The sequence below is a fragment of the Chelonia mydas genome, chromosome 18 (genome assembly GCF_015237465.2).
Source record: "Chelonia mydas isolate rCheMyd1 chromosome 18, rCheMyd1.pri.v2, whole genome shotgun sequence".
NCBI classification, from domain to species: Eukaryota; Metazoa; Chordata; order Testudines; family Cheloniidae; genus Chelonia; species Chelonia mydas.
The window spans coordinates 15,503,659-15,527,290 of NC_051258.2; the positions used below are offsets into that span (position 1 = coordinate 15,503,659).

The 23,632-nt window shown below is 45.8% G+C and overlaps 1 protein-coding gene across 2 annotated transcripts; it reads left to right on the top strand.

Annotated features, from left to right (window-relative positions):
- The first annotated feature begins 76 nt into the window (after positions 1–76).
- On the top strand, positions 77–19,472 carry SCNN1D (sodium channel epithelial 1 subunit delta). 2 transcript variants are annotated; one of them, XM_037881258.2, is made up of 13 exons: positions 77–202; positions 4,328–4,653; positions 6,356–6,611; positions 7,715–7,908; positions 11,472–11,575; positions 11,790–11,953; positions 13,161–13,259; positions 13,830–13,947; positions 14,734–14,812; positions 15,289–15,346; positions 16,292–16,347; positions 16,983–17,058; positions 18,115–19,472. In XM_037881258.2, the coding sequence occupies exons 2-13, from the start codon at positions 4,337–4,339 to the stop codon at positions 18,526–18,528; spliced, it is 1,935 nt and encodes a 644-aa protein (XP_037737186.1). In that variant the 5' UTR covers positions 77–202; positions 4,328–4,336; the 3' UTR covers positions 18,529–19,472. The 2 variants fall into 2 exon arrangements, with proteins under 2 accessions (XP_037737186.1, XP_043387795.1); XM_043531860.1 differs by lacking the exon at positions 77–202 and adding an exon at positions 1,368–1,451.
- The last annotated feature ends 4,160 nt before the right edge of the window (positions 19,473–23,632 follow it).

The following is a 23,632-nucleotide window of genomic DNA, read 5'->3' on the forward strand; positions in this document are numbered from 1 at the left end:
CTAAGAAGTCCCAGCCCCTTTTGATGTCATCACCTTTATCTACATAGGCCAGACAGCTCCCAGTTTATGTCCAGTTATAAAGGAAAAACTGAAAGCTTTGCCTTCTGCTCAGGACAAAGCTGAAGGCAGTTTAATGTCTACTGCAAATACTGCTCTACAAAGACATAGCTATGACCAAGATACAGAAATGAAGTCTTTGCCAGTGAGTCTTAGTTTTTTAAATGTGTAAATATATCATATAATAATTGAAATACGGACAGCTATATATATTACCATGCTTTATCTATATATATGACTATATGTTTTCAAGGTATATGTTTGAACATTGAATTAATATATTTTGGCAATCAGGACAATACATGGGTACTTATCACGGTACAATTTTTTTTTAATCTACAAGGAACGTTATTTCTTCTGGGAACTGGCATCTTCTTCCCAGCTTGTCACTTTTGATGATTGCTATTGCAAAGATTGACAGCTCTGCATCATCCTTGTTAAACACACTGCTAGGTCTCTGTCTAACTATAACTGCTATGTTAATAACAAGGCAAGACAGCCTGGGAATATTAAGAAAATACAAGAGGCAACAGACTCTATTCTATATAGGTTCTTATACCACATTCATCACCATAGTAGCAAAGAGCGTGTGTGTATATATATATACATGGAATAATCCCTATATAGCTTTACATGCATTTGTGTTTTTTCATGAGCTATTTAAAAACTAATTATCAGCCATTTCTCAGAAAGCAAAGTAAGAATCTTTGATAACTTGTCAGTGACAACCCTGAAATTCATTATTCTGAAGCTTCATACCTGTGTTTCATATTCATAGCTTCGTATGTGAAAGGAGTGTGTTTAACATAGGGGCACTCGAATGATCTCTTGTCTCTGCTGTGTGTTCTGTGTTTCTCTGTTGTATTTTAAACTCCAGTTGACTGTATAACATGCATGAGAATTTTCTGACACTTGAGCAAATAATAGACTGTTGCTTTACTGAAAGTAACCATCACGAGCAAGGCTTTCTTAGACGACAATTAGTGTTTACTGAAATAATTCCATGTTATTAGCAATGTGCTATGCAGCTTCTCTTTGGGTTTCTTCCACATTCTGGAGAAACATCATGTTTAAAAATACAGGGAAATAAAGGATTGAATCTGAGAAGGGGGGACCAATAAAATTAAGTGCAAAAGTTCGTTGTGTTACCAGAACAAGTAGCCACGCACAACAACAGGGCTAATACTGATTTATTTTTCGAGTCTTGTCATGTGCAGTATTTTTGTCTTGAAAAGCATTCAAGTGTAAACAGCAACATGTAATGGTTAAGCCTTCTGCAATAATGTCAATAGATAAAGCTTTGTAGCCACTAACATTCTTTAGCCGCCCGTGCTGCAGTTGGGTCCGCTTGTATATCTGCAGAGATCACAAATATATGGTACACGCAGAATGAGGTATGTGTCAGTAGCAAATGTTGTTAAAGGTGAAATTGCAATTTTTGTGCTAATCCCTCCCACCCCTTTTTTCAGATGCTCAGACCTTTCTTTAATTAATTCCTTCCTAACTGGAACGTTCAGACTTTTGCTTGCCCTTAGTCCAGAGATGAATTTGTTTAGGAAGTTTGAGCAAAGTCATTGCGGTCATTTTTGAGTTTTGAAAACATGGCAAAATTCAGGTTTCCCTTTCTGTACCAATTGAATGTTTTGCTTGTATACCTCGACAGCCAGAAATGTCAAACTTGGCTTGTGTTACTGGCTTTGTGGAGATAGGAAAAGTAATCCAAGTTGGAAAAAAAGAGACCTGGTGGTCTTTAAAGTTGTTTAATAATAGAGTGTTCAGACATGGCTCTTAGATCCATTTTTCTTTGTTTTTTCTTGCTGCCCTAAAACTAAGCCAGTTCAGAAGGTGTGTGCGCTCTGACCTGCTTGGGGTGTGTGTGTGCGCTCCTGTTCCTACTGAAATCAACTGAAGTACTTTGAGGCAGCAGTAACCCCTTCTGGCTTCTGGAGTGAAGGTCAATGTAGTTAAGACCACCTCACTTCTGAGCAACGGGCACCCCAGTTAAGGATGTGTTTCTAAGTGTATTTTGTAGTGCTTTGGTAGTGCTTGGGAGGACTGATCAACATGAAAGTGCTTCCAGCCGTTCTTTTTTAATAATAATAAAAACACCACCTTCATTTTTGTATGCTTGGTGTGTCAACGTCAAAATTGCTGTAATGTTTGTATTTATAACCTCTGTTAAATAAAGTGACATTTGTAGTATCACCTCCGGCAACCTCTTATCTTACTAGCGTAATAGATACTGATTCCGAGAGGGGATGGTGTAACGTTGGGACGCTGGCTCCTACAGAAAGTGATGCTGATGTTCATTCAGTAGATGGCACTCATTCCAGTAGGTTGGTATTAGGCCAGTGCCCCAGCTTGGTGTGAAAAGTGGTGGAGGGGTGTGATGAGGCTTAACCCCCAAGGCAAGGGAAAGCACCCAACCAATCAAGCTCAGCACCTGGAGGGTGAGTAGCTAATTGTCTCCTGGCCAGAGGAGGAGGAGCTAAGCTGTATCAGTAGACGGAGGGAACTCAGCTGTAGACTGCAGAGGAGACAGGTCTCTGCGGGATAGAAGCCCTGGATTGGGGCTGAACAGGTAGGCTGCAATAAGGGAGCTTTAGTTAAGCCTGAGGGGATGGAAGGGCTTTTAATTGGAAGACCTGCGTGAATCTTTATTCAGACTTAGTCATGCTACCCCAAAAGGGGTTAGACTTTTACTTGATCGGAGGGTTAGGCCACGGATTACCCCAAGGGGAAGTCAGGAGCTGTAAAAGCCCAGAGGGGATCGGAGCAAAGTCCCCTGCAATGCCATGTCTGCACAGCGGGGAGCAACCTAGAGCTGAGGATGTGCGTCCACTAAGGACACCTACAAGCAGAGATATCAGTGACGCGTTCACGAGCATGAAGCCTGATGTCCATCTATGGACACTTAAAGATTCCAGGGCATTTTTGTTCTGAGCGGGTTGTTAGCCTTCGTGCTTCAGCCAAATTCCAGTTTGCACAATTGCATTTTAACGAGGGAAATTCCCTGTGTGGTGTTGTACAAGGTGCGGGTGCTTTTCTTCACTTCCTTCTCTAGACTGCGGGGTTCTGCTGAAACAGAGCCTACCGTATCCATTTTTTCTATTGCCAATCCTAAAGGGCACGGGGTTTCTTTTGGGGGAGAGGGCTTAAAATATATTTGGCAGAAAAAGAGTTATAGGCTATTGGCTGGCTTAGGGGATTGATAATGGGCTGCAAATCACAAGTTCAAATCCAGCCCTTGGTAGTAGGGATCAAAAGTTGCTTCCGTTTAGTGGTGATTTGGTGGCTTGCATGGAATAAGTTCCAATGAATGGTCAGAAGCTACTGCCGCAGCTAGCCCTGACTGGGCCCTGCGTTGGCAATCTCAGCAGCGAAACTGAATCAGCCCTGGAGACCAAACTTTCTCTCTTCCCACTGGGAGTGGTGTCTTCAGGTCTGGGGGGGGAGCCACGCTGTCCCTGGCCTGTGTATAAACAGAGTGTGTTGTTCTCCGGGACCGTTCACCAGCATTCTATTCACTTTAAAATGTTTTTTAATAAAGAAACAGTGTGGGGGGCGGGGAAGATGCCACCCAGTCCTCTGCTAACACATCCAAAGTCGTTCGCTGGCGCAGGCCTCTTCCCAGTGCTAATTCTTCAGGGGACCAGCTCAGCACCACTTCCAGAATAATACAAAGCATGAGAACTGAGCAAGATCAAGGTCATGTGTGACCTGAAACCACCCAATGCCTCAATGTTTGTATTAATTATTATTCATTTATTTATATCGCTCCATCGATGTGCATGGCACGTCAGGCTTAACTCCTGACCCTCTAATATGTATTGGGACAACGGGGATTGTCCCCACCCTTTAGTGTTAACATTGCTTAGTGTATATCGTTTTACTGAGAAAGAGGAAAAGTTCTCGTTTGGTTCTGTCTGCAGCACCAGACGTATCTGCACACTCCCATCCCGAGAGCTTTGCAACAGTTCCCAGTGTCCTTGCGGGAATGTCAGTATCCAGCTGAGACCACCTGGGTTTTTATTCATTTGCGTGGTACTCCCCAGAACACTCGACCTCTCAGCTAAGTAGTTCCCAGTGTCCAAGTTCTGGGGACAAAGAGAACTTGGGGTGTTCCTTGTGTGAGCGCCAAGCCCTTTCACCTATGTGGCAGTGGTGAAGCCCATTCTCTGCATGGTATGGAGAGAGGGGGAGCTGGCCTGCACCTGTTGGTTCTTATGGGCTGACAAGAGCCTTTTGTTTTCTTTTTGAATTAAAACAGACTTAGAGGATGGAGCAAGAGTGGGTGAATGAGGAGATGGGGGACGAAGGCCTCATTGAGTTCTACAGCTCCTTCAAGGACATGTTTGAGTTCTTCTGCAAGAACACTACCATCCATGGGACTATCCGCCTCGTGTGCTCAAGCAGCAACCGGATGAAGACGGCATTCTGGACCCTGCTCTTCCTTGCCAGCTTCGGGATGCTTTATTGGCAGTTCGCTCTTCTCTTCAGCCAATACTGGACCTATCCCGTCATCATGACCATGTCTGTGCACTCCGAGCCCAAGATGTTTCCAGCCATTACTCTCTGCAATCTGGACCCGTACAGGTAAAGCAGCATTTGGGGAGGGCTGCCATGGTCTCGTCACAGATTTGGGGCTGGACCTTGGTTGAGTTAGGATGGGAAAACTTTATCAGTGCAGATGTGGGTGGGGATTGAACCCCGGATTGAATTTGGTTGCAACAACTTTATTTTCTATGTGGATTTGGAGTCAGACCTTAGTTTGTCATGAAGGGTGGTGCATAGAAACTTATTTACTTTAAGTCCAGATTCAGGAGTAGAGGAGCTGGGTCCCTGGGGCTGCTTTGACTTCGCTAATTGATTTTCTGTACCGGTAGAAGAAGTTTTGCCCTGAAATATGTAGGTACTGTAACATCCTTCGTATCTAATCAACAGATCACTGCTGCTGGACACTAAGTGATATCTAATTGCTAGCTAAAACCTGCTCCTGCAAGGCCACTTATGTATGTGAGAAACTCTGTAGGGATAGTCCTATTGACATCCCTGGGACTGTGCACATACCTGCCAGACTGGAGCCCAGACTTTCAGGGCCAAATATTCATTCAATTAAATTCAAATTATGTAATGTGAAATTACCTAATTTGCCTGCAGCACTTACCTAACTTGCTTGCAGAAATGCCTGTTTGTGCAGCCAAGAGCAGGATCGTTGCAAACAGAACATTCAATCTGAGGGCTAAGATTTGGAAATTCAGCCACTGGTAGCAGCATCTCTGTCACAGTTCCATCTGTATTTCCCTCTCTGTGATCCACACAGAGCACCCACTCTAGGCTCACAGATCCTCAGCCATCACCTCTCTTGTGCAGAGACCTGCGACTCTTTCCCTCCTGATCAGGCTTTGTCCAGGCTGCACAGTTCCCGGCTTATGCTGTGATATTCCCAGCAAGCCAGACGGCTGAAACAGGCCAGCGTCCAGGCTTTGTTTTCTCTTTGAAGTCTATGAACAGCTGTAATTGCCAGCTGTTACAAATCACCATCCAGCTCTTTATAATTAAGCACCTTTATCCTTAAGGTGAAAGCATTACAGAGAAAACATACTAAAAACAATAAAAGAACACATGCAAATAAGCTTACCAGAGGTCACCTCCACTCCAGGCTTGGGCTCTGGTAGGTGTTAGCCCTTCAAAATCCACAGCTTGGTTTTCCCCATGGTTCCAAGTTTACAGCTGTCTCAGATTCAGAACCAGAACAGCCATGAATAGCTCAGTCTTTCCTTTATACAGCCTGGGCCTTTGATCTTGTCCTCATGTGACAGGTGATCAGCTGACAAAGGCCTATTCTTCAGGGTGTACTTTCAAATGGCTGGGTTTTGCATAACCGGAGGTGGGGAATTTTGCATTCACCTCCCCATGGATATTTCCCAGAAAATCTGCTTCACATGGATTGTCCCAAAAGTCTATTCTTGTCTGGCACATTGTTTCATATAGTCCTTTGACTATATGGAACATCCAGGTCTTACATCACCTCTTCCCCCAAGAGAAGCTATATACAATCCCAGCCCAGAATAATACATAAACTTTGCATTAAGATAATTAAACTTAATACAGTAAAGATTTGTAAAGATATTGCAGGAAATTGACATATCTGTCATAATTGTCATAATGTCTGAAAATTTTGGATGTATTCTACTCACCACCATGACTGGCCTTTCCAGCAGAGATGCCAAGGACTGAAACCACGTGTGTGTGCAAATAGATAATTATACACTCCTATTATTTCTGTCTCCTATAGGTTTGACTTAGTCAGTGAGAAACTGGCCCAGTTGGACCAAATGGCAGAGGAAGCAATAGCTAATTTGTATGGCTACAAAACTTCAAGCTTTTCCTCCCATTATAAAAAGGGTATCCGCATGAAGGACTTGCGAAAGGGAGGGTCTGTCAATCTGAACAGCTCCAGCTTCCAACTGAACCCCCACATTTCACTGGTGATGCTGAAGGAACCTGATACTGGGTCCAGGAAGAAACATTTCAAAGTGGGCTTTAAATTGGTAAGTGTAACCAAGCTACTGCTGCTTGTTAAGTAATCCATCCAACCCACGCAACAAGTTAAACTGAACCTGTTCTGCGCAAAAGATTAAATACAACATAGATGCATTTAAACCATAAAGCCTAATGAAGGGTCTGAGGATATCTGGGGAGATCCCAGCCCTACCATAATCCTTTACATGTTATCCTAGCTTCTGAGGCTCTTGTAGAGAGAGGGGATAATAGAGGTTCCTCAACAAAAGCCAGCATTCAAGGAATGTCAATAGATAGAGCTTGTAGAATTAGCTAGCTACTGGGTTACATGCCACGTTTTTTTGCAGCCTTTCATAGTCCTTGTTTTTGCAAGATCCTTCCAGCAACACCAGAAATGAGAGAACAAACAACTGTACATGTGTGTGTGTACAGGGAAGGGGAGAGAGAATGGGTGTGTTAAAAATGCAGTAGATGGATAGTTAGATCTGGCAGTTGGATATGATCAATTCAACACATAGATAGAATAGATCTGTGACCTTGGAAAAGTCAGTTAATCTCACTGTGCCTCAGTTTCTTCATCTATAACCTGGGGATAGAGTAGACATGGAATTCAAAACCAAGGAGGAAGTGAAGCTGACAAATCATGAGATGCCCAAAACAACTTTATTTTGGCTTCTTTATTATCACCATGCCATAGCTTGAGGTCCTTACCTAGGCGGACGTTCATTACTGACAGTGGGTGTTCCCCTGGCTAAGGACTCAGTAAGAAGTGAGAGCACTTCAGAGTTTGGCCCAAAATTCACTGGTTGTAAGAGTACCTCCACGAACTTTACCCTTTCTTCTGCCAAGGTAATTGAAGAACAACGCTTCTCTTCCTTCTCCTGTTCAAGGGGTGACTCCAGCAAGATTCCTGGGGACAAGTCTAACACGGTCTTGTGTGACTGAGCTGTATTCTCACTCCCCAAACATTAGACTGCCACCACAGCTCACCTACTGCCAGGACAGAAATTCGCCTCGCACCTCACCTCCGTTGCTCTTAACAACACCATCTTGCATCTTCTATAGCCGGAGTCCCTTGGGCTGTTCCTGTACGTGGGCTTTGATTGCCTCTCTCCTTTTCTTTTCTCCCCAGTGCAATGCTACAGGTGGGAATTGTTTCTACAAGGCCTACTCATCTGGGGTAGACACCATTCAAGAGTGGTACAGGTTTCACTATATGAATATCATGTCCCAGCTACCCGTTATAATCAACATTTCTTCTCATGAAGAGCATATACAAAACTTGGTCTACTCTTGCCAGTATGACGGGGAGCCCTGCAGAAAGAGGTAAATACCTGTCAAGGGGGTAATTGTGGGTTAGCAAAGGATAAAGGGATCCGTTCTCATCCACCTTGGAATTATGCCAGAGCTTGCGAGGAGAAAGCTGAGTGGAGGAAGTTCAGCACCTCTGATTATGGGCAGTTGGACTAAATGTGAGAGCCCTTGTTAGAGGTCAAACTAAAGAGGATGGTTTCCTCTCCTCTCCCCTCACCAACCCCACGAGAAGCAGTAGCTGCTTGTTCGCTTTGAAGTTGATTTAATGCCTTGCTGACACTTCTGCCTGGCATACCTGTTGGAATTAACTAAAGGAATCAGCTGCTTTGATGCATGTGTGATCAGCCAGCTCCTATCATGAGTAAGAACCTCACAAGGGAGAAAGGATATGGAGGCTGATTTGACTAGAGACGTTTCACATAATTAAAATAAAAGGTGTAATCTTTTCTCAGGATGATAATTGGTCTATTGGTTAGAGCAGTGAACTGTCTCATAGTTTAACTGGTCTAGTGGCTGGAGCACAGGGTTGGGAGCCAGTTCCTGGCTTCTATTCCCAACTTGTCCACCACCTTGCTATGTGATCTTTGGGCAAGTCACTTAACTTCTCTGTAGCTCCATTTATAGTGGGGATACCAATACACACCTGCCTCGCAGAGGGGTTTTTGAGGCTAGGGGAGTGAATGGCTAATAGACATTGGTAAGCAGTGGGAGTTGCCTCTTTGCTCTAATAATGTACGGATCTTTGGGACAGATCTTCAGATGGAGCAAACTGATACAGCTTGACTTGAACGGAGCTATGACAGTTCACCCCAGCTGAGCATCTGACCCTCCGGGTATAGTCCAGGGTTGGCTTTATTGATGATTCATAACAACCAAAATATCAACCTTGGCTTGAGTTTTCTCCCAAGTTTGGCTCATCCTGGAGTTTTCCTGGCAGAACCTTCTCTGTCACAGTTCAGAGTTTCTTCTGCCCCTGGCAAAGGCTCCCAACCCCCTTGATCAACCCAGCAGGAGCTGGTGGAATTCCACTGTACCTTCATGCATGGCTAAGGGATAGGATACCTCAACAGAAGAGCCCTGTGCAAGGGCCTCTCGTCTGCCACCCTGTAGCAAGAGCTGCAGAAATGGCACAGGTTGTTGCTGTTATTAAATATTGGAAATTCATCTTTTTGATTGGGACCTGCTTTGTGTGCATGCTGGGGGACTCCGATTTACCAGTATGTCCCCACCCCCACCCCTTGGAATAGGACAGGTCTCAGATTAATAGTTATTTGTACTGCAGTCACTGAACAGACCACTGGAGTGGTAAATCCCAGAGCATGGAAAGTACCAACTCTCTGGTCGGAGCTAGGGAAACAAATCCCCTTCCAGTCAGCTGCAAACAAGCACCCGAAACAAATGAGCCCCAACTCTTAGGTTATTATTATCCGCGGTTATTTCTGTAGGGCAACGAACAGCTTTGAACAAAGGCCTCTGTGGCACTGGCTGTTGTCTAGTAATAATACTTTGTGCTTTACACATAGTACCATCCATTGCAAGGCTCTCAAAGTGCTTTCCAAAGGTGGGAAGGGACTATTGTCCCTGCTTGACAGAGGGGGAAAGTGAGCACAGAGAGGTGAACTGACTTGGCCAAGATCACCTTGCAAGGTGATGGCTGTCATGAAAAGAACCGTAGTCTCCTGAATGTCAGTTCTGGGGTGTTACCAGCAGTCCGCACTGCCTCCCTGAGAGACAGACGTCTGAACTGCAAACAGACAGCTCCTTATGAATGATCTAACCTAACTAAACTTCTCCAGTGGCCAGGGGAGTATGAGGATAATTGCCACAACATCAGGCTCGCTGATTGTTGCTCCGTTGGCTTTGCTCTGGAGAGTCCTGCCCTTCGGGGGGGAGGGATAGCTCAGTGGTTTGAGCATTGGCCTGCTAAACCCGGGGTTGTGAGTTCAATCCTTGAGGGGGCCATTTAGGGATCGGGGGCAAAAACTGGGGCTTGGTCCTGCTTTGAGCAGGGGGGTGGACTAGATGTCCTCCTGAGGTCCCTTCCAACCCTGATAGTCTATGATTCTATGATTCAGAAGCTGACACTTCTGCCACACCACCAAGCCAGCTCTTGTGTAGTTACACATACAGGGCAGCCTAATGTAACTGAATGAGATCAAACTAAGGAGGATATTGGTTATTGGAAACCCACCCACCAGCTCCCCGTTGACAAAGGGATGCCTCAGCAGAAGGCCTTCCACCCTTCATCCGCAGCGTGGGGTGTGCTTCGCCTGCTGGGATCATCTGGACGTATTTCCCCGAAGCAATTCCCTGCCAGGGCATTAATTAGGGCACCTTGGTCGCTCTTGTCCTTTGCCTGTGGCACACAGTTTACTTAGACCAAGACATTTGAGTCCTCAGGAGACTACAGTCATTTGGCTCAGTACAGGGCTCTCTGAGTGAAATGCAGTGGCCTGTGATAGACAGGAGGTCAGACTGCAGGAGCTAATCGTCCGTTCCTGCCATAAACTCTGTGACCCTGAAGGAGCTATGCAGGGTTATCACCATGCCCTCTGCAGCTCATTGCCGTCTCTATAATTAAGTGCTGCTGAACTGGCTGTTCCCTTTGCATAGCCAAAGCTATAGATGCCAGCATATGCTTGGGTCCAGTTGTGTCCTAACAATAAAACATATTACATGCTCCGACAAGAAAACCCAGCAAGGAAGTGTTTGCCTACGTGCTGTCAGAGAAAGTCTTGTGTACCCAATAAATCACTGGAGGTCTCAAGGGCTAAATGCAGTCTTGGAGTTAATACATTGACCTGAATTAGGTCCCAGGCAATGAGAGAGATGAAATTAACAGAGGCAGTCCACCTCCAACTTCTTTGTGTATATGAAAAATATGTCTTGTAAAGTTACAGGGTGTGAGATCTGAGTCTGACTGGCACTGGTGTTCAAGGCATTGTGTGGGGTCCCATCACCTGATGCACTATTATAGCACAAGAGAAATGAAGGAGGGAGGTTGGAGAAGCCAAATCCTTGCTTTAAATTTGAGCTAAAAATGCCTAACCTGCACCCTGGACCTTGGAGACAGTGGTTACAGCAGGGAAAAGGCAGTCAGAACTCCTGGTTCTACTCCCGCCTTTAACGCTCACTTGCTATTCCGTTAATCACTCCATGCCTTGGTTTTCCTGTCTGTATAATGGAGATAATGCTTTCCCAGGTTTGTGAAGATCCTCAGATGGCAAGCATTATATAAGTACAAATATATTTGATTAGTTGTTATTAGTGTAAACAACACTGAGCTAGTTAAGCATAAGATAGGGATTGACGTGTGCCTGTTACTTGGTAGCTATCTGTTGGCTAGCCGCTAATTAGTTTATTGTTTTGTTTTTTGTTGTATGAAAGTATCAGAGGAAGAGTATATTAGGAGACTGTAGCTCTTCTTAGATTGTAAACTCTTTGGGGCAGGGCCTTTCTTTTCATACTATGTTTGTGCAATCTCTGGCACAATGGGATCCCGCTGCCACATTACAATACTAACGTGGCGGGGAGGTTCATCCATAACTAATCATATTTGAACTCTTTTGTTCCAGCGACTACATTCACTTTCACCACCAGGTCTATGGAAGCTGCTACACTTTCAACAGCGAGGGGACAGACGTCTTCTGGAAAGCAACAAAACCTGGAATTTCCTATGGTATGTTATTTGGCCAGGGCCAGGGGAAGGAGACAAAGCAAATACCACAGCAGACATCCTGTTTGTAAACACCTCTAACGATGCTCGGCCCATAGTACATTATCTTCCAACACCGACAGACACACTGGGGATGTAAGAGATGACATCACTTCCTAGGACTTGCCCTACTGATTTGCAGTTTAAAGAGATGTTTTTCCTTTCCTTGTTTCTCCAGGACTGTCCCTGATCCTGAAAGTGGAGCAGAACGATCGCCTCCCGCTGTTGTCTACAGTGGCAGGCGTGCAAGTGATGATCCACAACCACAATCAGACGCCGTTCCTCGAGCACGAGTGGTTCGACATCAGACCGGGGATCGCAACTAGCATTGGAATCAGACAGGTGGGCGGGCCGGGTTCAGCGTCACCATTTCTCCTCCATGCGGTTTCCTTTTCGGCTGGTGCTGGGTGGGCCCGAGGGGAAGGACGGCCTTTCGGTTGGAGCATAGGACAGAGTGCTAGGACTCCTGGGTTCTAGGCCTGACTCTTCCGTTCATGTTTGTTAGGTGTTTTGAGAGTGTCAGGTGGAAGTTACTATGGGGAGGGCAAAGTGTCAGTTTTGTAGCCAAACCTTCTGAATCAGGGTATGCGGCCATTTGCTTCCCTTTGGCAGTTCAGCCTGTGGGATGGGAGGGTCCCCCACTTGATGACATAATAAACAAGAGCCATATTAGAAATGCACATCACTGACACAAAATGTGCTAGAGGGGATGGGAAGAAGAAACCATTTTCATCCCCCCCTCGGCTGTGATGTCCTGTCAGTGGAGCCGGGGCTGCCTCTGCTTTCCCGGCTGCGACTCAGACCGAGATCGAGCTATGAGCTGTCTCTGAGCCCGCAGCCACTGGTAACCCATGGCAAAACGGCAAGGCTGAGAAGTGTGATAAGCCCATGATGTGCGCTGGCCCAGCAGAGAAAAGGAATCCCGCCACCTGGCCTCAGCGTGTAAGAGGGTAGCTCCCCACCTTCACCTTGAATGGCAGTCGTGTCTCGCCTACGCCTCCGGTCTTATGCTCTCCTCCTCCTCCCCTCTCATGCCCTCTGCTCCACGCAGTCCTTTCTCCTTGCTGCTCCCTTTGTCTTCTGCCCTTAGCTTCACACCTGCACTTGGAACACCCCCCTGCTCTCCTTCTTCAAACCCACTCCTCCCTGGAATCCCCGGTCTACTGATCACCGATCCCTCCACGCCCGGGGTAGTCAATAGGCAGACTGCGGCCCAAATCCGGATCACCAGATGCTTTTGAATGGACTGTGGAATCTTTTTATTGACTTCTTTATTATTATTTTATGTATCGGTTTTGTAGTATTTTCTCTGGAGTCTGGACCTTGACCAAGAAATTTGGACCTTGACGACAAATAATTGCTTACCCCTGCTCCACGCCCTGCTTTACCTGAACGCTTGCTTTGCTTTCGTCTTGTGTATGTTATGTTTGAAGCTCATCAGGGCAGGGACCGGGAGTTATTCTGCACTATTCTGTGCAAAGTGGCAGCTGCATTTGCTGCTCCGTATTAATGCTCCATAATTGTATACGCCTCTTTTCTGTGTCCACAGGACGAGGTGCAACGCTTGGGTGGGAATTATGGAAAATGCACGGTTGACGGAGAAGATGTGGATGTAAAACTCCTGTACAACAGTTCCTACACACTGCAGGTACTGTCCGAGCAGATGGTTGGACTTGTAGCACCGTTCAAACCTTGCTTGACAAAGCAATGAGTTAGAGGCTGGCAGGGCAGTAGGTTGCACGCCTTGGGACTTGACAATTTCCAGAAGTAGCTTGCACACAACCCTTCCAGAAGTAGTTTGCACACTGTGGGACATGACAACTTCTTTTATCGAGTGGTGGAGGCTGTACCCAGGACACTGGAGTTGTCACCTCCTGGCAGCACTGCACTGGAGGCCGGATACTGAGCTAGATGGACTGCTGGTCTGTTCCACTGTGGCTATTCTTGTGTCCTCAAATAGGTTGTGTGGTTATGATGTTTGTTAAACCCCCATCCGTTGGAAGTCTGCAATATTTGTTATGGGCCCTGCACATGTCTCAAGAGCACACCCACGGGGTGAATGTATTTGAAACCCTTTCGCCCCATCCGGCCATGGTAATACGCTGGGTATTCGTGCAAGGCGAAGAGCTGCAGCTCTTCTCCAGCAATCGCACGCTGTTAGCGGGCAAAGTTTAGGACCCAAAGGACCTCAGACTTATCCAGGGTTCTGTTTTTTCAGGCTTGTTTGCATTCCTGCTTCCAGGCCAAAATGGTTGAAAGATGCGGCTGTGGATACTATTACTACCCACTGCCTCCTGGCGCCGAATACTGTAACTATAACAAGCATCCTGCATGGGGTAAGGGCGCAAGGCGTGCAGTCTCAGGCCTGGCCTGGTAGGAAGAGCTCTTGCTAGAACAGTTTTTTAAATAGAGGGCTTCTCAGATTATTGCTGGACTACCACGTATGTGGACTGATGCTGCCTAGAGATAATTCACCGGCCTTTTGTCACAAATGTTGCTGCTTAAATTACAAATGGAGGTGGGGAAGAGTTTAGTTCTAGTCTGGGGCTTTACCTAACATTTGTCTATCTTTCAACAGGTTCTGGGGCGGGAGGGGGTGGTCTCCTTCCCAAAGAGACTAAAGGGCTGTATCCTGCCACCTATTCTTGTGCCGAATCCCTGCAGGGCCCAACGGCAGCTCCAGCTGTACACGGATGGCAGGCTGTTTAAGTATCCTAATGCCACTAAGCATTACCTTCCCCAGAGATTAGCAGCGCAAAACAAAAAAGTACAAAGCCAAACCTCAGCCAAGCTGTTTTACCAAGTAATAAGCGTTGTCTATGACAGTTTCCATTCATAGAAGGACAATCAGTCTCTTTCTCCTTTTTCTGGTTGATGTCTGTCCAAGTAACTCGTGCAGTCATCTTCAAATTAAAGTCTAAGCCCTCAGTGGAGGGAGACCCTGGCACTCAGGCAGGAAATTAACTGAGCCATCTGCAGCCATTCGTAAATGGGGGTAGGACAGAGCAGCGCACTCTCCCTCCTTGCCGAGAGAATGTGGGATGCCAGACCATCCTGGAGTTGGGACAGCACATTTCCTGGAGGAGCTGTCTGAGTCTGTTCCTTCCCATCTCCCGCTCCAGGTCACTGCTTCTATCAGCTGTACGACAGGCTGGCCGATCACCATCTCAGCTGCTTCGCCAAGTGCCCCAAACCCTGCTGGTGAGTCACTGCTGCAGGGGCCAAACTTGCAAGGGGGGAAGGATCCTGATGAGGGTGTCGCTAGCTCAGCTTGGAGGCATGTAGATGCCGTGGCTTGTCCTGCGTACTCTGTGCTATCTCTAGAATCAGAGACTGTCACTCATGATCTGAGCCGAGTCCAGGCCTGTATCTCCTGTCAAGTGAGGGCCCCCAGCACTTACTGGAATCAGCTGGAGTTGAGAGCATGCAGCACTATGCAGAATCAAGCCTTAGTACAGTAAGAGACAGGGGCCTGGCAAGCCTGCCATGAGAGATGCTGCCGATGCTGCGGGGAAACACAAGTCCCTGCATTATGGTCTACGTAAGCAAACACTTGCTCATGTCCTGGGAGTGTCAAGTGCAAGCCACCAAAGCCGCATCTGGCGAAAGAGTTAACTGTGCTTGCACACCTTCACGTTTATATCGCAGTGACTGTAATTTCCCCTGTGCCTTCCCAGGGAGTCGTGGTACAAAATGTCTGCAGGGACCGCAAAATGGCCATCGACAAAGTCTGAGGTAGAGTACAGAGTGAATATGGATACACCGTGTTTGGAAATGTTTGCCATATTTACTATAAAGGTTGTTGGAGTCAAGGATATAAGTGGGTTCTGCAGATCCTTGCATCAGGACCTGGGAGATATTGAGAGCTCTGGTGGAAGGGCAAGACAAAAAGTTGGGATTGCAATAATCCAAAATGGCCAATGTGTTTGGGTAGATTGTCTTCTAGTTAGGGAACTCTACTGGGGCTCAAGAGGTCTAGATTCAATTCCAGTTCCGCTACAGACTCCTTGTGTGATCTTGGACACATCACTAAACCTCGCTGTGCCTCAGGGCCCTATAAAATGGGGTTAATGAGAGTCTAACTCACAGGGGTATTGTGGTGGTAAATTCATTACTGTTTGTGAGATGCTCAGATTTTGTGATGTGTATAGATGGCGTCTTCCTATTTCTCATGATCTAATGTCAACCGGCCATTAGAGACATATCTCCTGGTGATAAGTGTATGTGAAATGGAGGCTATGTAGGTACAAATGCATTACACAATAGTTGATATACATGTGTTTTCGAAAGACTCAATTAGTTGAGTGGTTGCTCTCTAAGAATGCTGTCTACACATATCTGAGATACTCCCATGTGGCTATTTCCCTGTCCTTAGAGGGGGCAATGATCTGTGATACTCCTGTGCTGTTGGCTTGTTTTTAATGGTGATCACTATATTTAAATCCCATGCCTTCAAACGTCCTGCTAGATCTCTTTTGGGATCTAACAATACTCGTGTTATCAGAGGTGAAATCTGCCTTATGTTCAGTATGCCCCAGGAGGGAAGTGCAGTGGCTACCCCAACAAGGCAGAAGGAATATGGAAAATTACTGAACCTGAAGCATAAAAATGACAACGGTGGTTACCCGGTGCCTGTTCCAAGCAGCAACATGCCAGTAATATAGCAATACTGTGTTGCAGGACTGGATCCACCAGATTCTGAGTCGGCAGAAGGGATATAATTCTACCAACAACAGGTTAGTCACCAAGAGAAGGTATGGGAGCATGATTTTTCACCCAGAGGTACCTGAACTATTTGTCCTCATGGAATTGTAGAAGTCAAAGATGGAAAAAGACCTATGAGGACATCCCTTCTCCCCCCTTCACTACCTTTCCTTGTGTTAAATGCGCCAGGTGGTGAAGTTTCCTTCACTTCCCTTCAGACAGTTCTACAGACTTACAGCATACAAAGGAAACAACTATGCCAATGTAGAACAGACCTTGTCCCCAGAACCCGTGAGCAGCAGCCTGCCAGCCAGACCACTAGCACGACGACCTCAGTGATAGCGGGATTCACTCTGACATCTCAGTTACACAGACAAATGGTTTAGCAACAAAACATTGCATTGGCAGGCTTTCTGGACATGCTCCAAAGCCCACTGAAATTGATTGGAAAGACTCCCACTGATTTGACTGGGGTTTGAATCAGGCTTTTTATCCTCCTTTTGTTTAGCCATTTAAATCTGTTGCTAGACACCCTTTGGCCCAGTTTAAAGGCCTACTTGTAGGGTTTCTCTGTTTAAAAAAAAATCAGACTTGGAAGCAAAACATAGACTTGGTGGAATGCCATATAGGGAACCTAGCTCTGACTGTCCCCCATTCTCTATTGAAGGAGAGACATCGCCAAGGTGAATATCTTCTTCCAGCAATTGAGCTACCAGTCTATGGATGAATCTCCGGTGTACACAGTAAGTTGTACTGGATCAGCTCATTGCTTTAGTCTTCATTCCTGACTCTCATAATGGCCAACATCTGATGCTTCTGAGGGAAGATGCAAACAGATGGGGAGAATTTCCTTCCTGAGCCTAACATGGGATCAGATTATGCCCTGAAGCATAGGGTTAAATAAAATCACAAGATATTATCCAATACACAGTGCCACACTAACTTTGTCCCTTGCCAACGTCTACCCTGAGATTAATCTTGATAGGGAAAATCTCGTTTAACATGGCTTTTGCTACCAAGGAATTGGTATGACACAGAGCAGATGTTGCCATGCACTCAGGCTAGGGTGGAAAAATCTGTCACACCCTGCTGTGCCTTGTGCATGGACTTTCAGGATCCAGGCTGAAGGGTCTGCATTGAGGGCAGGCACAGGCATTGCAATAGGTTTAATTGTCTGGGGGAAAGAACCCTGCAGAGCGCTGGGTGTCACAACTCCCACTGCGTTTGGAAAAGTTTTGGAAAACATTAGGATTAAAAGCAAAGTGCTGCAGCGAACCAAGGTGATCAGTAATCAGGGGCGGAGTCTTCAACCTCCAGCTCACTGGTCTGAAGCTGACCTGGGTTGGCAGAGAGTGGAACCTCTTAGCGTCTGCTGGTGCTTCATCCCAGCTAACCTGGGTTCGTGTTCTCCATCCAGCCCCACATCCGGGGACTCCCTCCAGAAAAAAAAATGACAGTGCAACTCGGGAAGTCTGCATCTCTGCTGACGGTGCTGTATTTGCCCTTTGGATTTCATTCCCTGGGGCTGTTGATTTGGTACCTATGTGTTTGGCATGAACTGCACGAAGCAATTAAACTTCTAATTAAAGGAAAATCAAATAATCTCTTTCTCTCTCTTCCCCCAAATTAAAGAAAACTCTCAGGAGCCAAGATTTAGAGCTAGAGAATACATGAAGTGCTGAGTTATCCCACCCCTAGCTAATTCACCGGCTGGGGAAATGCAATAAGTTCATATTTCATGAGCTGCACCATGTATCCTGTCAATATAACCATTCAATCCTTATATGTCCCGTTCACAGGTGAATCTTCTGTTATCCAACATGGGAAGTCAGTGGAGTCTGTGGTTTGGGTCCTCAGTGTTGTCCGTGGTTGAAATGTTTGAGTTGCTCTTGGATATAACGGTCTTGTCTCTCATATTCTGCTATCGACGGTTCAAGGCAAAGAAGACGCTGGAGATGGCCCAACCCCTTGCCATCTCCAGCGTAAGTTTGACCCTAGAGAATTATAGAGCCGTGCATGAGGACCTTGCTGCAGATTGGAATTCCACCCAGACTAGCCACAATGTTGGGGCCGTAGCCAAAACCAAGAATGGCGACCTATCTTTCCACTCGATTTGTAACAAGACCCCGGCACCAGAACTGAACCCAGATGTTGTGCTTAATGGATTCTGGCATATCAAGGATCACAGTGTAGAGATGGACCTAAACAGCTAATCCTGTGTGTGCAGAACAGAGAGACATATGTAAAGATTATGGGATGTATTCCACAGACATGGCTTTAGGAGCTCACAGACACACCGCATGCAGTCGGCATTTCTGTCTGCTACTTCTCTGGTGGCATCTAGGTATCTGACCTGCACAATGGTCTCAGGAATTGTGCAATGCCCTGGTGGAATTCAGAAGTGGTTTTCTCTGGACTATATTATAGTGTCCCTGGCAGTTGCCCAGTCCTCATAAAAGCCTATCATAACTTCTAGATTGAACTCTCCTGAGGAAACCAGATCTGACTGGACATCTCCTGGCTTCAGACAGGCCCATCAGCATTTCATAACTGTACTCAAGTTAAAAGTTAACCTACCCATAAATAAAACATCTCCAGTCAGCATTTTACAAGCATATGTTCTATCAGTTAACACCAGTCTGGGAGAGCAAAGGATGGGATAACACTAGGCTGCTGTAATCCTAACCTCATTTCCAAGGCAGCGCTTCTCTTCTTAGTATACTGCTGTTTCACCGTGAGCATGATACACGGGAATCCCTGGTAGGGCCACAATTGTGCTGAACCTAGATTCTTTCATGCGGAGTTCAATTTTATTGGGAGGGGTTGGGACAAATGAGGGAATAACATTTTTTCTCATAACTGGTGTCTGAGTTGCTTAGAACTTTAAAACACACTGCATTTTTGCTGCAGCATGTTTATATTATCAAGAGATCTATACAATCTTAATGTTAATATTTGACAGTAATTTATGTGTCTATACAAAGGAATATAGAGACTTATTTTTAACGTTGATGTTTGGAAGACTATATTTCATTGAGCTCCAGTCTTTAGCCTTGATTTCTACTGAAAAGGAGAATTAACAAGGAAATAATGAGTCTTGCACTGATGTGTTTTGTAACTTTTTAAATAAATAAAATGCTCTGGATTCAGACTGTGACCACCTTGTGCCTTCAGTCAGTGTTTCATCTTCCCCTACCTCTGAAGTAAAACTGAAAACGCCTTGTAAATTTTCCTGGTTTCACTGATGCTTCTGTAAATGCATCTGTATCCTCCCCTGAAATGTTAGGGCCTGATCCAGGCACTTCGGACCACATTTGTAAATGTATTTAAGCCCCTATCTGCCTCTATCGGTGCGTAGATACCATTTGAAAATCTTGGTGCTCACTCCCTGCAGCACCACTCCCCGGACCTACCCCAGAAAATGGCAGGATGTTATGTTTTTCCATCAACAAGGAGCATCCACAGAGAGAGCACAGTGTGCGCATCTCCTCTGCAGCTGGTGGCATTAGGGCCCTGTCAAGGCTGATTCCCCACTCTGGCACTCTGAGTGCAGAAGGTGGGGGCCCGCAAGGATTCTAAAACTCCCAAGGTGACAGCTTTTCTCTAACCTCGAATGGGTAGATGCTGCCAGCACCCAAGAATAAAGACCCCTTTGAGAACCCAGGAAGGCACTCTTGGGAATTCCTTCCTGTGGGGTACCCTCAAGCTCTTTCACCCCTTCTCTGGGGAAGAACTGAGAAAGAAAACAAAGGAAATCAGCTGTTGCCACCAACTAATTAAACACGTGCACAAACCTCTTAGGACACAAAATCCGATCCTGTTCTTAAAAAAGGTAAATTTTATTAAAAACAAAAAGAAAGAAAATACATTTGAAAACTCAGGCTATTGCTAGATTTAAAAAACCCATTCACAAAAATTAAGCATCAAGAATCCTGAGGTCCAGTTTAAAGGTTACAAGCAAAACAAAAGCATTTGGGGTTAGCACAGAGGAGACCACAAGCCATAAAGAAATAAAAAGAAATAAACTGAATCACGTCTTCCTAGACAGTTCCTGATCTACTGACATATCTGGGGGTTTCAAGTGAGTAGTTTCTAGGTATGAGTCAGATGATTTTTCATAACTGGCCCCAAGCTTCTTAAAGCATAGTTTCAGCCCTGTCTCTGTTTCTCCCCGAGAACAACAGACACACAAAGGGGAAGATTTTTCCCAATTTTAAAAAGTTCTAGCCTTTCCATTGCCTCTTTTGATCAGGTGCCCACTCCCTTCCTTTTACCTATGCAGGGAGACTTTTTAACCCTTTACAGGTAAAGTAAGTAGAGAACAACTACAAAGAGGGATTTTATAGCTAACTGGCTGGCTGGGTGTCCATAAAAGGGAGCTACCCCTCCCTTTCATTTATCACAGGCCCAAAATGGCAGGTGCCCTCTGCAGCAGGGCAGAGGAATGCCTCGATTTGGAGGTGTAGTGACAGTTAATAACAGATACACACTGTATATACCAGCCGTAGGTATCTTCCTCTTCCTTTAGTAGCACAGATGATGGTGTTAGTAAGACCTGCAGGTCCCTTGCTCCAGGAGCAGGTCTAATGCACCAAAGGAAAATCTAAGCACAAACACCTGACTGTCCTTCCTAATGACTATGACCCACAGACCTTTCTAATCCTCAGATTGATGTCCACTGGTTTCTTTTGTTCGTGCTGCAGCATACACAGTGGCCCTACTTAATACCAATGCTAGCACTGTGCAAACAGTATCTTAAGTTAATCCTCCCGACACCCTGGAGAGGGCAGGATAAAGTCATTATCTGCGTTTTACCGGTGGGGAAAGAGAGGCAGGGAGTTTAAGTGAATTGGCCGAGGCTATCCAGCAAATCAATGTGAGATCTAGGCACAGAACCCCGGCTCCTCTCAGTCCAGTAGAGCACATCCCTCTCTCAGCTAACCAAACAGGTGGTGCATTTGGAAATCCCGCTCTATAGGGTCTGCTGAGTTTACTTGCCAGGTTGCCAAGGGCAGAGAGCACTGCAGAGGCAGCGTGCTGAGCTGGGCCTGGAGAGATGTGACTTGCACTGTTCGTGTGCAGCTGGCCCGCAGAGCCAGAGAAGGGTTGCTCTGAGAGGAGAGGAAGAAAGGAGACTCCTAAGCAGAGCGACCCAATGCATCCAGAATCCGGCAAACGGCAGAGGATATTGGAATATGTGTCTGTATCGTGTGTCTGCTACCATTGCCCTGGCATTAGATAGCATCACATGATACTCTTATGTACCCTACCCGCTGTGGAAAACCCAGGCTGCTAAGCCCAGACTTTGACGGACCATGAGGCAGAGCAGATGCTACAGTCCTTGGGAAGCCACAGCCCGGGAGGCTCTGCAGTGAACAAGAAAGCCCTGGCTGTGACCTCAGCTTCTGTGATGGGATCCTGGGGCTTTGAAATAACTAAAGATGGCCTCAAGCCACCAGGTTCAGATCCAGTCGAGGGTGTTTAGATCCCAGCCGTTAGTCGGGAGGGCCCCCCCTAATAATTAACTCGAGCACTGAAGAGCAGCATGAGCCAATGGCTCGGCTAGAACCTAGCAATAACTTGAACGGAGGACGGGGCATCGGGAGCGCCGGAGTTCTGACATTCCCCCATTGGGTGGCAAGTTGCTTAATCACGCTGTGTCATCATTTCCCTCAGTCTGTAAGAATGGGGAAAATGAACCTCTAGTTGCCTCACCGGGATGCTGGGAGGATTAATTAGTTACTGTTTGTACAGAACATTGACATATAAAATCTTGTGTCAATGCCAATATTATTTACAATAGATATGGAAGTACATTACTGTCCATTAATGTGAACTCCTAACCCTGTAGAGCGAGGCTTAGAAGGATTCAGGGTATTTTTTATTGGTAAATGTCGATTTCACGGTACACCCACAAGCCAACAAAAATATGTCTATTGATAATAATCAAAAGTTACAGCTAGGCAAAGTAAGACAAACACTGCTTGAGAACTTCTTAGAGTTTGAATTAAGGATATTGACCTTGCACAGTTTAATATGTCGACAATTTGTGTTTTAAGGGTGAGACAGCTTTGCCTTTTTGAATCTCGTCTGTTATCCTTGAAAAAAGAAAAGGAGGACTTGTGGCACCTTAGAGACTAACAAATTTATTTGAGCATAAGCTTTCGTGAGCTACAGCTCACTTTATAGCTGCTACTCTGAAACCTGTTATCCCTGAGTTACTGTCTCATCCGCAATTGTCTGCCTCCCTCCATCATTTCCCACAACTGAGAACATTTAAATAGGTAAAAGTTGAAGAAAAAAAGCTTAAAATGCAGAATTTTGCACAACTGTTAAAATTTAACATGATAAAATTTGGGCAAAATTATATAAAAATATTGAATTCTCCCAAGCCTATGTACAGGGGTTGTGTGGGACCAGTAGGTTCACGCACTGGCTTTTCCCGTCTGGGGTCCCTGATTTGGATACTGGATTAGATTAGAAGTGAAAATTTGTTCAGTGGTTTGGTCCTAGTCCCAGTGTAAAAAATGACTGCAGAGTTTTACAAATATAATAGGCAGTAATCGGCAGTCTCTGCTCAAGTAGAAGCCAGGACTGCAATAGATAAATGCAGGTAAGGGTTGCAATGCCCTGTGTTCTGGCTCAATGCTGGAATAACAGGGAAGTTGCAAGTCAGGACAGAGACACATTAGCTTAACTCTTTGTTACATGTGTGTGTTCAAAACTGGAATAGCCAGGGGTGTTGCAGTTCAGAATGGAGGTGCCCTGGCAGAGCTGTATCTGAGTCTGAGTGGAGCAGTGTGTTGCAGATCAGGAGAGAGGTATATTGGCAGTGCTAAATTGGAGGATGCGGGAATGGCGGGGTTGCCGCAGGCAGAGTTGAGGGTCATTGGCAGTGTGGTGTGAGTGGAGGCCCAGGACTGGAATAGGAGGGTGGTGGTGCAGGGATACATATGGGGCAGTGTGGTGTGAGTGGAGGCCCAGGACTGGAATAGGAGGGTGGTGGTGCAGGGATACCTATGGGGCAGTGTGGTGGAATTTTGCTTGGCTCTGGGCGGTGCTGTAAAGGTGAGAATTTTGATACTGACTTTCGCAAGCACCAAATTCACCCCACAGCCTTGAAGAGAATTTTAAAAAAATGTTTTAAAAACAGTGTAAACCCAAGGGTGGGTGAATGTTTGCATCACCTGTATTCCATCCAAAGAACAGCCCACAGCAGCCGTCTATAAGGTGCGACCTACCATAGGACTAAGCAGCTGCCACTTCATTACAGAATGTTCTCTTAATCAGCTGTAGTTGAGAAATCAGTCATGTTTA